We start from the raw sequence: 14,675 nt of genomic DNA, 5'->3' as shown, positions 1-14,675 counted from the left end.
TCAATTTTTTTAAGAATCTTTCTTTTTCTGAAAAATTAAAAACGCATTTTTAGTTTTTTAAACATATTTTTATTAATTTCAGTTGGCCTTATGAAAAATAGATAAACTCAATCATTCTTACATTGACTAATCAATCTTTTTTTTTTTTCGTGAGTCTTTGTTTACTTTTTCTAAAAAATTAAAATGCATTTTTATTTTTTAAACATATTGTCTTTTATGTTTTAAAAAGATTTAAAATTTTTCAACTTTTTACTGTCTTCAGTTGGCCTTATGAAAAATAGATGAAACTTTGGTTTAAAAGTTACTAAAAAGTTTTTATTTATTTTTTGAAAAAGATTACTTAGCATGACTGGGTACATTACACACTTGGTCCCAAAAAAAAGTTCTCTACACATATATCAACTTGGGTCTCCAAAGGAGACTAGAAATTTATATAGAAAATATGATGAATAGTGGATTTAATTATCTAGAAGTTGTAATTATTGTTTCCAGTAATCTGACAAAAATAGAGACATGATACTGTATACTTATCTAAAATTATGTAAAAAGTATAAAACAACATTTAAAAAATTTTTTGCTTGAAAATTGAATTCATTTTCGTGTTTTTTGAGTAGTAGTTTTTTTAATTTTTATTCAGGAAAAATATGAAAGCATTCTGAATAACAAACCTGACACAACAAATATTTTTATTATACGTAAAAAGTTAAAAGTTTTAAAATCAAAACACAGACATCTTCTTGCTGATATTAATGACATAGAAGAGGTATAACTTGACTATTTTTAATTTTTATTAAAAAATTATAAACAGTAACCAAGATACAAATGTAACAAAATATTTTTATACATTTTAATTAATAAATCTTTTTTAAGGATTCTGAAGAAAATGAGAGCGTTAATGTTGAATTGGTATTAGATATTTGATTTGATGTTTATCAGCAGTTTTAAAAGTTTTAGGAATTATTTATAAAGTTTCAAACTTTTAGCTTGAAGAGAAACTGAAAGAGCTTAGAAAAGATCTTCATTGTGTTTTTGTTGAAGAGCTTAAAGAAATGGTATTTTTTGTTTGTTTGTTTGATTGTTTTTTTATCTATTATAAGATGATTATTATCACTTATAAAAATGTTTTAGTGGTAAGTTAAATAATTGCAAAATTTTACCTGAAATTATAAGTAGTTTATATATATATAAATTATTTTTTATTTTAAATTTAATAAACTAACGAATTTTTAAATAATGTTAATAATATAAATATAATAAGCAAAATAACATAATTTTAAAATAAATTTATATTTATTTAAAAATAATAAATTTATTTATAAATATAAATTATTCTTAATTAATAAATTTTAATTTGTCTGATTATTTATTTTACACTTACCCAGCCATTTGATTTGCTTTAAGTAAAACAGTGTCAAGTTGGAAATTAATAATTACAAATTTCATTATAACGGGGCTCATGGCACTCAGGGAAAAGTTTTAAAAATTTAGAAAATCAGGGAATACCTGGAAAAGTCAGGGAATTTTTTTTTAATCTTTAAAATCAGGAAAAAACGCATTGAATTTTTTTTAGTTTTATACTAAGTTAATTTTGTAGTATATAAATTTTGAGGCTGAATTATTATTAAAACTTGCACACTATAGTGGTTTTATAGCAATTATATATTATAAATCTTAAAATATCTTTCTGTTAAGTGTGCCTTAGAGCGTGTTTGACACGGAACCCTTGGCAGCCATTGCAACCGAAGTATTGGTGAGAGAATCGCAGCTTTACTTTATAAGAAAATGCGAGCGAATATGAAACTTATATCGTACACATGTAAACTTATTATTATGTAATGTTAAAACATACTTAAACATATATCAAGTTTTACAGTTTGACTTTCACTTAAAAACTGCATTGCGTCAACCTCTTCTACAGCATTTATTTCTGTTAAAAATAATTTTTAAATAGTTTTAAAATTTAGATGACCAAAGAGCCAGCATGGCCAAGCGGTTAGCGCGCTGAGCTTCTGAACATAAAAGCCATGTGGGTTCGAGTCCAACCACCAGTGATTTTTTTTTTTTTTAATTTTTCAGATTTTAATAAAGTTTTATAAAGATTATAAACAAACATATCTAACAATATTATACACTTTAACAAACGAAAAGATTTTTAAAAAAGCTAAAAACTCTAAAAACCTCAAAAAACAGGGGGAAATTTGTTATGTAGGTCTCATGATTGAGATACTTGTGTTATTTTAGTTTTACATTTCAAGTTTTTTTCCAATTAAGTTGAGTTTGTGCAAGAAAAATGAGTATACAACATGTTTATATATAGAATATAATAATATAAATCTATAATAATATATATATATATATATATATATATATATATATATATATATATATATATATATATATATATATATATATATATATATATATATATATATATATAGAATATAATAATATAAAATCTATAGAACTTTAAAGTTGTTTTGTTTTGGATTTTAAATAACGAAAATGGAAAAACTTAGGCAAGCTGATGATTTGAAATTTTCACGAGGCAACCTTAACTTTTTCAAACCATTAAAGGGGTATAAAAAATATGTTTTATATAAAAACATATTTGAAAATTCTAATTTTATATTTAAATTAAACCATTTTATTTAATTAATTACTTTTAAAAATAATTAAAAGTTGAAGTTATTTAATATTGATACAATATGGAAATTTAAGAGTTTTACAGCTATTTTGCTACGCCCCTGTTAAACATTCTAAACCAAGTGCGCAACAATGACAGAATTTAGATAACCATCAAAATAGTATTATACTCCATTATTTTTTGGCTTTATATACTTTTTGGCTGATCCCTAATATCAACTTTTGAGTAAGGGATCATCCATAAATTACGCAACACTAAATTTCCCTAATGAACAAAACAAAAAAGATCAAAATTTTCCCTCACAGAGTCGTATGTTAAATAACAAATCAAAATAGCTCATTAAGTTTAATGAAAATCACCACCTTAAAGAATTGAAGATCTGTTTCTTTTTTTAAAAATAAATTTAGCATTGCGTAATTTATGGACAATCCCTTAACTTTTTATAGTCTATAGTTTTAAATGGTCTAAGATCTTCTTAGTTCTGCTATTTGGATAGCATTGCATACAAACGTCTGTAAGAAAAAAAACGTCTTTAGCATATCTTGAGTTTGCAGGTAGTATATGGAACAATCGGGTATAATTTATAAAAATGAGAATTTTATTTTAACAATTAGAAATCCTTTTTGCTATATTAATATTTTTTTGCTATAAATATTGTATGATTATTATAGATATACTGTTATAAAATTTTTGCTATAAATATTGCTATAAATACAGCTGCTTTATTTGTCTTTAATCTCCCAAAATGACACTGATGACAGCGTGCTAAACCACTGAGCTATCAATGATATTCGGTTAAGAGAAAAACAAACCTAATTAAAAATTTCTTATAAGCTCTAGGTTTGCTGAGTTAGGGTGCGCATGTTAATTTTTTTGCTATTAAAGCAATTTTTTAAAATGAGTTATTTTATGTAAAAATATTATATTAAACAAATAATAGGTATAGAAATGATCAGTGTGGAATAGATAAGTATAGAAATTTTAGATTTGTTCAAGACCTGTATTTTATGGGTCCGGAAAGCTAGGATATACAGTGGGCAAAATAATTGTCCGTACATTAATGAAAAGTATCTATATTTGATCAAAACAACATTTAAAAGTATTTAGATAGTTGTGATTAAGAGTTTTTAAAGAAATACTATAATATTAAAGTAATTTTAAGTGTATTAGTTAAAAATATATTAATATATGAAAAGTTATATAAGTTTATTTGAAAAGAATTAAAAGTTTAAACAAAAAAATTGTCCGTACACTATGTTAATTTTTAAATTAAAATTAGTTTAAATTAAATTAATATCTTGTTGGACCACCATCAACTTCAATAACTGCTCTACAACGATTTTTCATTGATGAGATGAGTTTAGTCGTAATTTCTTGATTAATTGATGACCAAACATCTAAAAACCAATTCTTTGAGCTCGTTTTTTTATTTTTTGGAGCTCGATCTTTTATTCTTTTTTCCACCACCGACCATAAATGTTCTATAGGGTTCAAATCGGGCGATTGTGCAACCCAATCCAACACGTTAATGCCATTTGCAGCAAGATATCTGGTTACAGATCCAGCTTTGTGCTTTAAATCGTTGTCATGTTGGAATATAAATTCCGTTTCAAGTCCTAATTTTCCAGCCGAAGCCACCAAATTCCGTTCTAATATGGATCTATATAAGTGTTGATCCATTTTCTCACTAATAAATTCAATTTTGCCAACACCGGACGCACTCATGCAGCCCCAAACCATAACATTTCCACCACAAAATTTAAATGTTGCCTTCAAACACTTCACATTATATTCTTCTCCGACTCTTCTATAAACTTTTGCGCCACCATCAGCTCCATATAAATTAAATATACTCTCGTCTGACCAAATAATCATATTCCAGAATGTATTATCCTTCAGAACATGTTCCTTTGCCCACTGCAACCGTTTTCTCTTGTTCACTATGCTGATGAATGGTTTTCTCCGAGGCGTCCGTGCAAAAATATTGGCTTCATGCAGTCTGTTCCTAATTGTTTGTGGCGATAATATAATATTTAATTCATTTTCCAGTTTTTTTGATACTTCTACGGCATTTTTTCTTCTATTCTGCTCGATTTTCCCAGCTATGCACCTGTCAACTCTTGGCGTTGTTGATCTTTTTCTGCCTCGTACACCATTATTTGCCACTGATTTTGTTTTTAAATACTTTTCCCATATATATTGAACTGAGCTTGGTGGTATTTTCAACATTTTTGCAACTTTTCTAATTGATAATCCATTTTCCCTATCAAAAATTACTCGTTTACGTAAGTCAATACTATATTCTTTTCTTTTTCCTTCCATCATAGCCACGTAGTTAAGAAAAGGTTTATTTTTTATTTATTATAGTATTATTTAACCTAAAAGTACAAGATATTAATATAAAAGTCATTTATAAACAAAATTTTACCTTTTAAATCAAATGTACGGACAATTTTTTGGTTTTAAAATTTTTAAAACTTTTAAATGAGTTTATTATAATTTAAATTGTCAGGAGAAAATTAAAGATGGTGTATCGTTTTTATTTGTTTTCTTGTGCGCTATCTATTGGTTTAATTTATTTTTTTCTATCATTTAAAGTTTTAGAGCTTTTTTCAAAAAACCTTATTTTTCATTAATGTACGGACAATTATTTTGCCCACTGTATATATACATTATTGTGCAAATTAGTTCGGACAGTGGTTGAAATAACACAATTATTTGCCACATTGAAAATTTATTCAAAAAAAAAACATGCCAATGGTACAAAATATGATATAATTAATAGGAGATAGACCCCTTTTTGCTTTTACAAGCAATTGAAGACGATTTGGCATGGATTCGACTAAAGTTGAACACATTTTAGTCACTTGCTCATCATGATACCAGGTCCTAATTACAGCACTAATTAACTAAATTTTTTGCCATTGTCAAACAGTCTTCTTTCAGGAGTCTTTCTTTAATTATAGCCCATAAGTTTTCAATGGGATTGATGTCTGGAGAATTTCCAGGCCAGTCTAAAATCTCCAGTCCACTTTCTTCAAAGAATGTGCGCATTTTATGTGAAGTATGGCATGGTGCGTGATCCTGCTGAAAAATGCCATCCCCATCAGGAAAGTCCCTTGTCATACTAGGAAGCAAACAAGTCTCCAAAATAGCCTTGTATTTATCACTATTCATTATTCCCTCTACGTTAATGAGTCGTCCAAGGCCTTTAGCACTAAAACTACCCCAAAACATCTTCTTAGGCGTATGTTTGGGTGCTTGTTGAATATGTCCTGACCAAAGCCGTTCACCTTTGCTTCGTCTCACAAATTTTGACCTGTAGCCATAGACTTCAAAATGCGATTCGTCAGAGAATACTACTTTTTTCCAGTCGTCTGCTGTCCATTGAGAATACCTACGTGCCCATTGAAGACGTTTTCTCTTCATAACCGATGTCAATAACTGTTTCTTTAGAGGTTTTCTGGCAAATCTGCCAACTTCAAGGAGCCTTCGTGGGACAGTTGAAGAAGAAATATTTACGCCTGATGTGGACAAATCTCTCTGAAGGTCTGCACTTTTTTTCTTAGGATTCTTTATACTTTCTCTGATAATTACTGTATCATCGCGAGGTGTTGTCTTGCGTTTTCTTCCACATCTTCCTTGTCGCAGTGTTGAAGATTCACCAGTGTCTTTTTTTCATTTCAAGATGTCACCAAGGGTTGATTTGGCCACCTTCATTTTCTTAGAAATCTGTCTAATGCTCAAACCAGCATGTTCTTTAAGAGCTATAATAACCTTTCTGCACAAAGCCTGGAGTAGCACTGAAGCCACTGATGCGTTTGCTAGAATGTCTTCCCAGCAGCAAAGAGTTGCCAGACACCACTAGACTACAGTAAAACACTTATTTATCTGAAAAAACAAGAGAATCTTTAGTATCATAGCTAAAAGTTGGGCTTATTGTGAAAATTATTCCAATTTTGCCACTGTCCAAACTAATTTGCACAATACTGTATAAGGAAAATTATAGAAACGCCCAGTGTGGAATAGACTTACAAAGACCCATATTTTTACGGGTCAGATCAGCTAGTCTTCATGATCTTACTGACAATCTTACATATAAAGTGGCTTAATTTGCTGACGACTCAACTTTATTCTTCTGTCTTGACAGAAATTCTTCTCTTTTTGATCCCTTAGAACAGGCAGCCAATCTTAAATCTGATCTTACATCTGTAACAGATTGGAGCTAACAGTGGCTTGGGAATTTTAACTCTTACAAAACTAGATTATTTATTGCAAACAACTATTGCAATACTGTTGAAATTTCTATATTGATGAATAGCAACCCTCAAACTGAGTCCATTTGTTTGTCTTTTTGGATTGTCATTTATCACTGATCTCTCACAGAAACCATATATACAATCGATTAATAAGCTAGTATTTGCTAAGTTTTGTATTGTTCTGACCATTATCTTAATCCTAATTCCATTTTCTACCTCTATAAATCTTATTCGTCCCTGTATGGAATAATGTTGTCATATTTGCTAGTTCTTATAATTATGCTCTTTCTCTTCTAGACACTGTCATAAAACGGATTGTAAACATACTTGGATCTGCTCTATTTGCCAACTTAAGCCTCTCTTCCCATTGTCATAAAGTTGGGTCTTTTTCTCTTTTTTTCAAATACTATCATGGTTGCTGCTCATCTCTAGTTCCGTCAATTAAAACCTATTCTCAGTTGACTCGTCATTCAGCAAAGTGTCATTCTTATACTGTATATGCCCCTGCATGCTCTAAAAACTTTTATATGTCTAGTCTTTCTTCCCGCACTTCATCCCTTTGGAACTCTCTCCCATCTTCATGTTTCCTGACTCATACGACCTACATCTTTTCAAGTCTTCTGTCATACATTTTCTTGCTCTTAAATTCTATTCTTTGTTTCCTAGTAACTCCCAACTTAAATAGTGGTTGCTTGTTTCCTTGTTTTCCTTGATGCAAGTGATATATATATATATATATATATATATATATATATATATATATATATATATATATATATATATATATATATATATATATATATATATATATATCAGGCTTGGACAGGAATGGGGTGGGATCGAGCGCTATTGCTAACCACACAAATGATTTTATTTTTTGACAAATTGACCACGAATGTTTAGATGATTTTTAAACATTTTAGAAATGCGCTGAAAAAGGAAACGCTAGCTAAACATAAACTAGGAAAAAAATTAAAAAATAACAATGAAAAAAGAAAACAATTCCTTACGAAAAAGAAAATATATAAGCATTAAAATAAAACTCAAAAATCTCGAAGCAAAAATTACTGTTACGTTTTTAATTGCATTTAGAATAAATTACTTAAAAATGTATCTTTTGAAACTTTTTATTAAAGTTATGCAAAACGCTTTTACTAATTACTTCTAACAATTGTTTAATGAATGAACAAATCTAATGAATGAATAAATCTAATGAATGAACAAATCTAATGAATAAACAAATTTTATTTAAATTACTAAAAAGTGTTATATTATTTTTAAATTGTAAAAACATTTATTTTTTCGAAAAAGTTGCAAAAAAATTTATTTTTTTTAAATACCGTAGTCTATTTAAAATAGTAATTTTTAATCATTTCATGCTCTGATTAGTTAGTCAAGTTAAAAAAAAAAGAAGTTTTAAACAATTATTTCTAAAAATAGAAACAAAAAAAGTAAAGCAAATAAATGAGTCCATTTCAATGGAAGATTTAATTTAAGTTAAAGTATAAAGTAAATTGAAAAATGACCATTCAAAAGATTTTTAGAATAGTTATAAACAAATGATTATATTTAAATTAATCATAAAAAAGACATGCCTTAATATAAAAAATTTTAATATAACTATTAGTTAAATTACACAAAATGCGTATATGTAAAACAATTGCTATAATTAATTTTTTATTTTATTTAAAGCCTACACATATAATTAAAACTTTAGAATAGATCAACTATTAAAAGCTATTTTTAACATTATATTTTTTTTATATAGCATTTAAATTGTTAAAACATCAAAATCGCTGTGTTCAAATTGTAAAGAAAAATTTTATAAGCGTGATCAGTTACAGCGAGCGATCACATGCCATTCCTGTCCAAGCCTATATATTTATATTTTGATAAATGTTTAATTAAATATTATAATATAAGATATGACTTCACAAAAGACCTATTTTCAAAAAGATTGGTTACAACATTATATTTGTAAAGATTAGTTAGGAAGTACTGCAACAAAATTTTAATGAAAAATCAATAACTGCAAGACTTTGAGTCATAGATCATATGCTATCAAATAATCTTCTCCCACATAATTTCAAAATGATAAGCAAAATGATCATCAATGTAAAATCTGCCGATAAAAGTTAACTAAGTTAAACCACAGACAATAATTAAAAAGAAGCAAATCAATTGGCAAAGAAAGTTGTTAGCAACAAACCAAGATCAACTGAAGAAAACTAGTAAAATGTTGCAGTTTCATTTGTAAAAATTGTTGAGGAAACCGATGAGAAGCAAAATCTAGGGTTAATTTCTAAAGCTAATGCTATAAAACAAAAAGGAAATAATTAAAACAAAGAAATTAAAAAATTAGAGCTTTTCCAAATTCAGAGGAAAAGTACTAGAAAATAGGGGAAAACCATGGAATACTCAGGAAAATTTGATTTCTGTAACTGACATGAACACTGTTATTACATATTAGCATTATTTTATTTTTAAAAATTCATTTTAATTTACAGTCATTTTCGATTTAATTCCAGAGAATGCTTTTGAATCTATATGAAGACTTTCCTGAGTTAAGTCAACTGTATCCTGAACTTCATCTTGATAAATTTAAGGTAAACTTTTTTTATTTTATTATCAAGATTTTTTTAAAGAAATATATTTTTAAAATAAAACCATAATTAATAAATATATTAGTATACAATCATAATTATTTGAAAAAATATTAAATGTGTTAATATTCACATATGGTATTTGGAAAAATAGCTTGTCAACAAACTCCCATATCGCAATCTTCATTCTTATCCTACTTTTTATTTTACTTTGTGTTAGCAACACATTACACTTTTTTTTGAGCGTTTATTTCTTTCTGATGCTTAGACATGATGGATAATGTAATCTTATTCTGATGATAATGTAGGTTAATCAATTCTAAGTGATTGAGTGTAAATTTGTATTAGCAGTATTCTACGATGGTATTAGCAGTATTCAAAAAATTTAAAGCAATTTTTTACAAATTATTTGAGCATTAAAGGCTGCTAGATTGATTAAATAAGTAAATACTTATTTAGTCAATATTATTCACCCTTTTTTCTTTTCGTTATGTACAAAGTCATCATTTGGTCACTTTAATCAACACTGTTCATATTTTTATCATAACAGAAACTAAAGGAATTGACTTTTTTTCTGCAGCTATTACCAAATTTTTAATTCAATAAATAATACAAGTTAAGATAATAAATCTTTTTTTATTTTATATATTTAAATTTATTTTTTTAAATCTGTATTTTGATTGGATTATATGGATTAGAACAATCTCTAGTGTTTTCAAAAATTGGAACTACATTACACAGATTAACTCGTAGAAAAACTTTTCCAGGATATTATTTAGGAGGAACTATCACCAATAAAGTAGTAGAAGGAGGTGTGATGATTGGCTGAATTTGTATTAAAAAAAGTACAAGACAAGTAAGGTCATAACATGACCTGAATGGAGAATGGGCACTTTCTAGGGTCAGAGACAAGAAACAAATCAGAAGTAAGTGATTTGGGTTGTCTAAAAAACGATTCACTAATTTAACTGAGTAACAGGTTGAGAAAGAAACAAGTTTTTAGTTTTAGTGCCAACAAGATTTGGTGGTACTACAGCATTGTCATTTAGATAAGTTGTGATGAGTTACCAATAACAATAGTATTGGTAGATGAATAAAAAGCTTGTTCAATTCAATCAGAAATACTATCAAAAATAGTGCAGTTTTTGAAAGAATAAGCAATAAAGAGGGGATGAAATAAAAATGGCTGAGGGAATGAATGCTAAACTAAATTACATTAAATATTAATTAGGTGATTCAATACTAATTTTACAACAAATAGGTGAATATGTAAGTATATGCCCAGGCTAATTATTAGAGTTTAAAAATAGTTTGGTGATAATAATGGGGTTTTTTGTGTACAATATTTTTTATGTTATTTATGTTTTGTAATTAATCTTATATTATTAATTTTATAATTTTTAAAATTGTTTACAAATTATTTTATTAAATCCAACTTTATTAAATTAGTTTGAAATTAAAAATGAAAAAACAAACGTTTTTAAATATTATATAAATAATAATAAGATTAATATATTAAAATTATATAATTTTGAACATAAAATTAATATAGTAAATAGAAACAGAAAATTAAATTATCTTACCGTGAAAATTGGGAGATAAAACCTTATAATTCTCATGTACCAATCCGCTATTTTGTCTTATACCATTTTATATTACTTAATAAATAATAATAAATGTGTTCTGAGCAAATAATTTAACAAATTTTGTTAAATTCTCTAAACATTATAAAAGGTAGATAAAACCCTATTATTCTAAGATATGTTTAGGGATATTTTTCTATTACTTTTTCTTAATGTAATTTTCTAAGCCTTCCAGCCAAATTCTCTCAAATATTTATAATATAAAGAAGACTGCATCTAGTATTTTAATTTATAATATGCAACATATATATCAGTTTTCGTGTGTTTAATGTTAATTAATATTATAAACTGTTTGTAAAACAGATATCTAATGGATTGCTTCAAACCAGTCGAAGCTTAGAATATTATTCCCATACCCCGATGGAAATACTTGGAGAAAAAAGTAAACAGACAACATATAAAAGTTTTTTTAACAATCAACCGTGTGTACTTAAGGTATGTGCCCATTTCCAATCAATTTTCATTAAATATCTTGTAAAGTTTTACCTGTAAACTATATGAGTAAAGATTCATTTGTGTAAAATTATTTAGGAGATTAAATTAGATGAAAAGTTTGTAACCTACACTGACGTTTTGTCCCGGTTAATCGAATATGAAAAATTATTCAAAAGGCATCGTTGTCAAAGATGGCAGAAAACTGAATGCCTATTTAAAGATAGGGTAATTTTTTAAATATTTATATTAGAAAGTGCGATACATTTAACTTCTTTTTCTTTTGTATAGATTTTTTACTTAAGTTATTTTAATAGTGTGCAATTTTTTAACGGTAGATTCGGCTCCAACGTCTGTCTTTGTTGCTAATACTTTATGATAGTTGTGAAATTTTTAGGGAGAGCGTAAACTTTATATTCAAACTCCATATTATGAAGAAGGAAACATTGAGGAATTCATTAAAAGGAGAAAACCTAGTAATAGTATCATTGCTAATATTTTAAAACAGATTCTGCTGGCCTTAGACTCTCACGATGGAGTATACGGTTCTCTGAAACCAAATAGTATATACGTAAAAAATGAAATGGATAACTATGTTGTTGTCTTAGGCGAACCGAACTTTTTTGAGACAATGGTAATTTTGTTTTTTATTTGTTTGTTGTTTGTTTTTTTATTCATTAATTTCTACATTTGCTGCGGTTAAGTAATATTGCGCTTCAATCATTCTAGCGCTAATTGAAAATGTTGTTGATTGATGATAATAATGGTGATGAAGTTTTATTTTCTTAAGTTTCTAGAGTCATAAATAGTTTTAAAATTAAAATTTTTTTAAATTTTATTTAAGGAACGTCGTATGAATTCGAGTATATTTGTGCACAAGTCCATAATAGGGTATCCTGTTCTTGATATATTTCAAGAGCTGCCATCACCACAATTTGACGTTGTTTGCTTTGCTGGGTTAGCATTATGGGTAATTTTGTCATTGTTTTTTGTTTTGTTTTGCGTAATTTGTTAATTTTTTTTACTTTTTGATATTGTTTTATTTTTAGATGTTGTATCCGGATGGGCCTTTTTCGCAAAATATCCATTCAGATATTGAAGTTATTGTTCAGGCGAGGATTTAGTTTATTGCAATTAAAAAGTGTTGAGATGTATTCTGTCTTATTCATAATTAAATGTTTTCAGGATGGAGAGTTAAAAACCTTGTTTAGAAGAATCTTAAGTTTGACACCGGCTGACCGATCCACTTTTAAAGAAATTTTAGTCCATCCTTTCTTTGCAAATATAAATTTGGAACATGAAGTGACAACTGAACTAAAGAATGAAATAAAAGATGTAATTTTTTTTTCTCTTTTTGAGCACTTAAAAAATAATTTATAAAACCAATACAATCTGCATAAATGTAATCTTTTATCTGTATAAAAAGTAACACAGCGGTTATTTTTTTTAACTAAAATTTTGATTTTCTGCAGTATGATGATATACTCAGTTCTGATACGTTGCTTGTTGAACTGGTCGAGAAACCAGATGATCTTATAAAAAAGGTAAAACAATGATCTATGTAATAATACAATAAGATTGGTTGTGGTCAATAAATTTTTATAATAATTTTTGATCAATAATTTTTTTTATATGTGATAGTACCTATGATTGTTTTTTATATTTTATATATTACATTTTATATTCATAAAAAAAAGAAAAGAATATTTCAGGCTGATTATATCGAAGAAATTGAAAAAGACCAGTGTTTATCTATTGAAGGCGACATTGAAAATGATGAGAAAAAGAACGAAGTTGCACTTTTAGCATGGTGTGATATGTTAGAGAAAAAAAATCATTTGCGTAAAACATTGATCGCAAAGCCCGAAGAATCACTTATTTCTGATAATGAAGATTTTTGAAATATATTTTGTTGTTTTGTTGATGAAAAAGAAACCAGAATTATCTTTTTATCTTCTTGAAAAAAACAATACTTGAGTTGATTGAATCTTGTGTTGTTGTTTTTTTGCGGCTTTCGGGTTACACTTTTTGAGTCCTAATTCAATTTTTACACACGCGCATCCATAAAATTAGAAATGATTTTTTTTTTTTTTTTTTTTTTTTTTAAAGTGAGTACGTTGCAAAAAATGAGAAACTGTGTTGATAAATCTTAACCTAACCGTTCCAACAGTCGAAACGAAATATTGACGAACCTAAACGTTCGTCAATAATTCAATTACCTAGTAATTTAATTGAAAAGTTCTAGAGCAAGTTGTTGTAGATAAATTAGCTGTTTTTGTTAATTACTAACTAGTGTGTTAATCGTATCAAATTTATTTACTTATTTTTCAAATTGATTTTTTAAAGTTATATACTTTTTTAAATTGGAATTAAAGCATTTACACTAAAATGTGGTTACTTCAAAAAATATTTTTAAATAACCTTGTTAATTATTTCCAAAAATCCTAATTAATGTGTTCGTCTAGTAAAAAAGTTAACAAAAGCAGTGCATATTTCATTTTTTTTAATAGAAAAAGTTTTCTTTTAAATTTTTTGATGCTTAGTAAGCAAAAATGCATAAAACATCGCTTTCTTATTAAGAATATAAACTTTACAACCTATTAAATGATAAATATAAACGAAAACAACAGTTCATTTGTGGTTTAAGAAAAAATTCAAGAATATTGCTGATTGTCATTCTTGATTGTTACAATATATGTTATTTATATAAATATAGTAAACCGTATAATTTGATATGTATTTAAATATACCAATTTACCAGTAAAAAAGTATTTTCCCAATCATTATAGACTAGTAAATAAGTACTCCCAGCGAGATTTTCAATTTTGTTTATAGTAAGCTGGATATTAAAAATCTAGCACAAGTACAGTGATAACTTTACTAATTTCAATATTTATCATGTACTTATGTTGAATATAATAAATTATAAATCGAATTAAGGGTTCCAAATTAAATTTTATTAATCGAACTAATTTCATTATAATAAATAACTCACAATTGAATCGCTAAATATGAAAGGGCGGAAGTCCGAAAAATTAAATTTTCGGACTTCCAACATTAAATCTATGGTAATAGAGAAATCAATGCAACTACA

The 14,675-nt window shown here is 27.0% G+C and overlaps 1 protein-coding gene across 1 annotated transcript in view; it reads left to right on the top strand.

Annotated features, from left to right (window-relative positions):
- The window catches only part of LOC100213304 (serine/threonine-protein kinase 31), a 95,355-nt gene extending 81,787 nt beyond the window's left edge, over positions 1–13,568 (top strand). The window contains exons 18-29 of the mRNA XM_065798109.1: positions 638–763; positions 871–906; positions 984–1,052; positions 9,432–9,509; positions 11,453–11,584; positions 11,681–11,809; positions 11,979–12,215; positions 12,426–12,551; positions 12,631–12,693; positions 12,767–12,916; positions 13,054–13,125; positions 13,294–13,568. Coding sequence (XP_065654181.1) covers positions 638–763; positions 871–906; positions 984–1,052; positions 9,432–9,509; positions 11,453–11,584; positions 11,681–11,809; positions 11,979–12,215; positions 12,426–12,551; positions 12,631–12,693; positions 12,767–12,916; positions 13,054–13,125; positions 13,294–13,482 — 1,407 coding nt within the window. The 3' untranslated portion in view covers positions 13,483–13,568. The remainder of the gene's footprint in view (positions 1–637; positions 764–870; positions 907–983; positions 1,053–9,431; positions 9,510–11,452; positions 11,585–11,680; positions 11,810–11,978; positions 12,216–12,425; positions 12,552–12,630; positions 12,694–12,766; positions 12,917–13,053; positions 13,126–13,293) is intronic.
- Positions 13,569–14,675: the final 1,107 nt, after the last annotated feature.

Source organism: Hydra vulgaris, chromosome 05 (genome assembly GCF_038396675.1).
Source record: "Hydra vulgaris chromosome 05, alternate assembly HydraT2T_AEP".
Classification (NCBI taxonomy): Eukaryota; Metazoa; Cnidaria; class Hydrozoa; order Anthoathecata; family Hydridae; genus Hydra; species Hydra vulgaris.
Note: the sequence above shows the minus strand (reverse complement) of the source record. Positions and strands in the feature narration are given on the sequence as shown.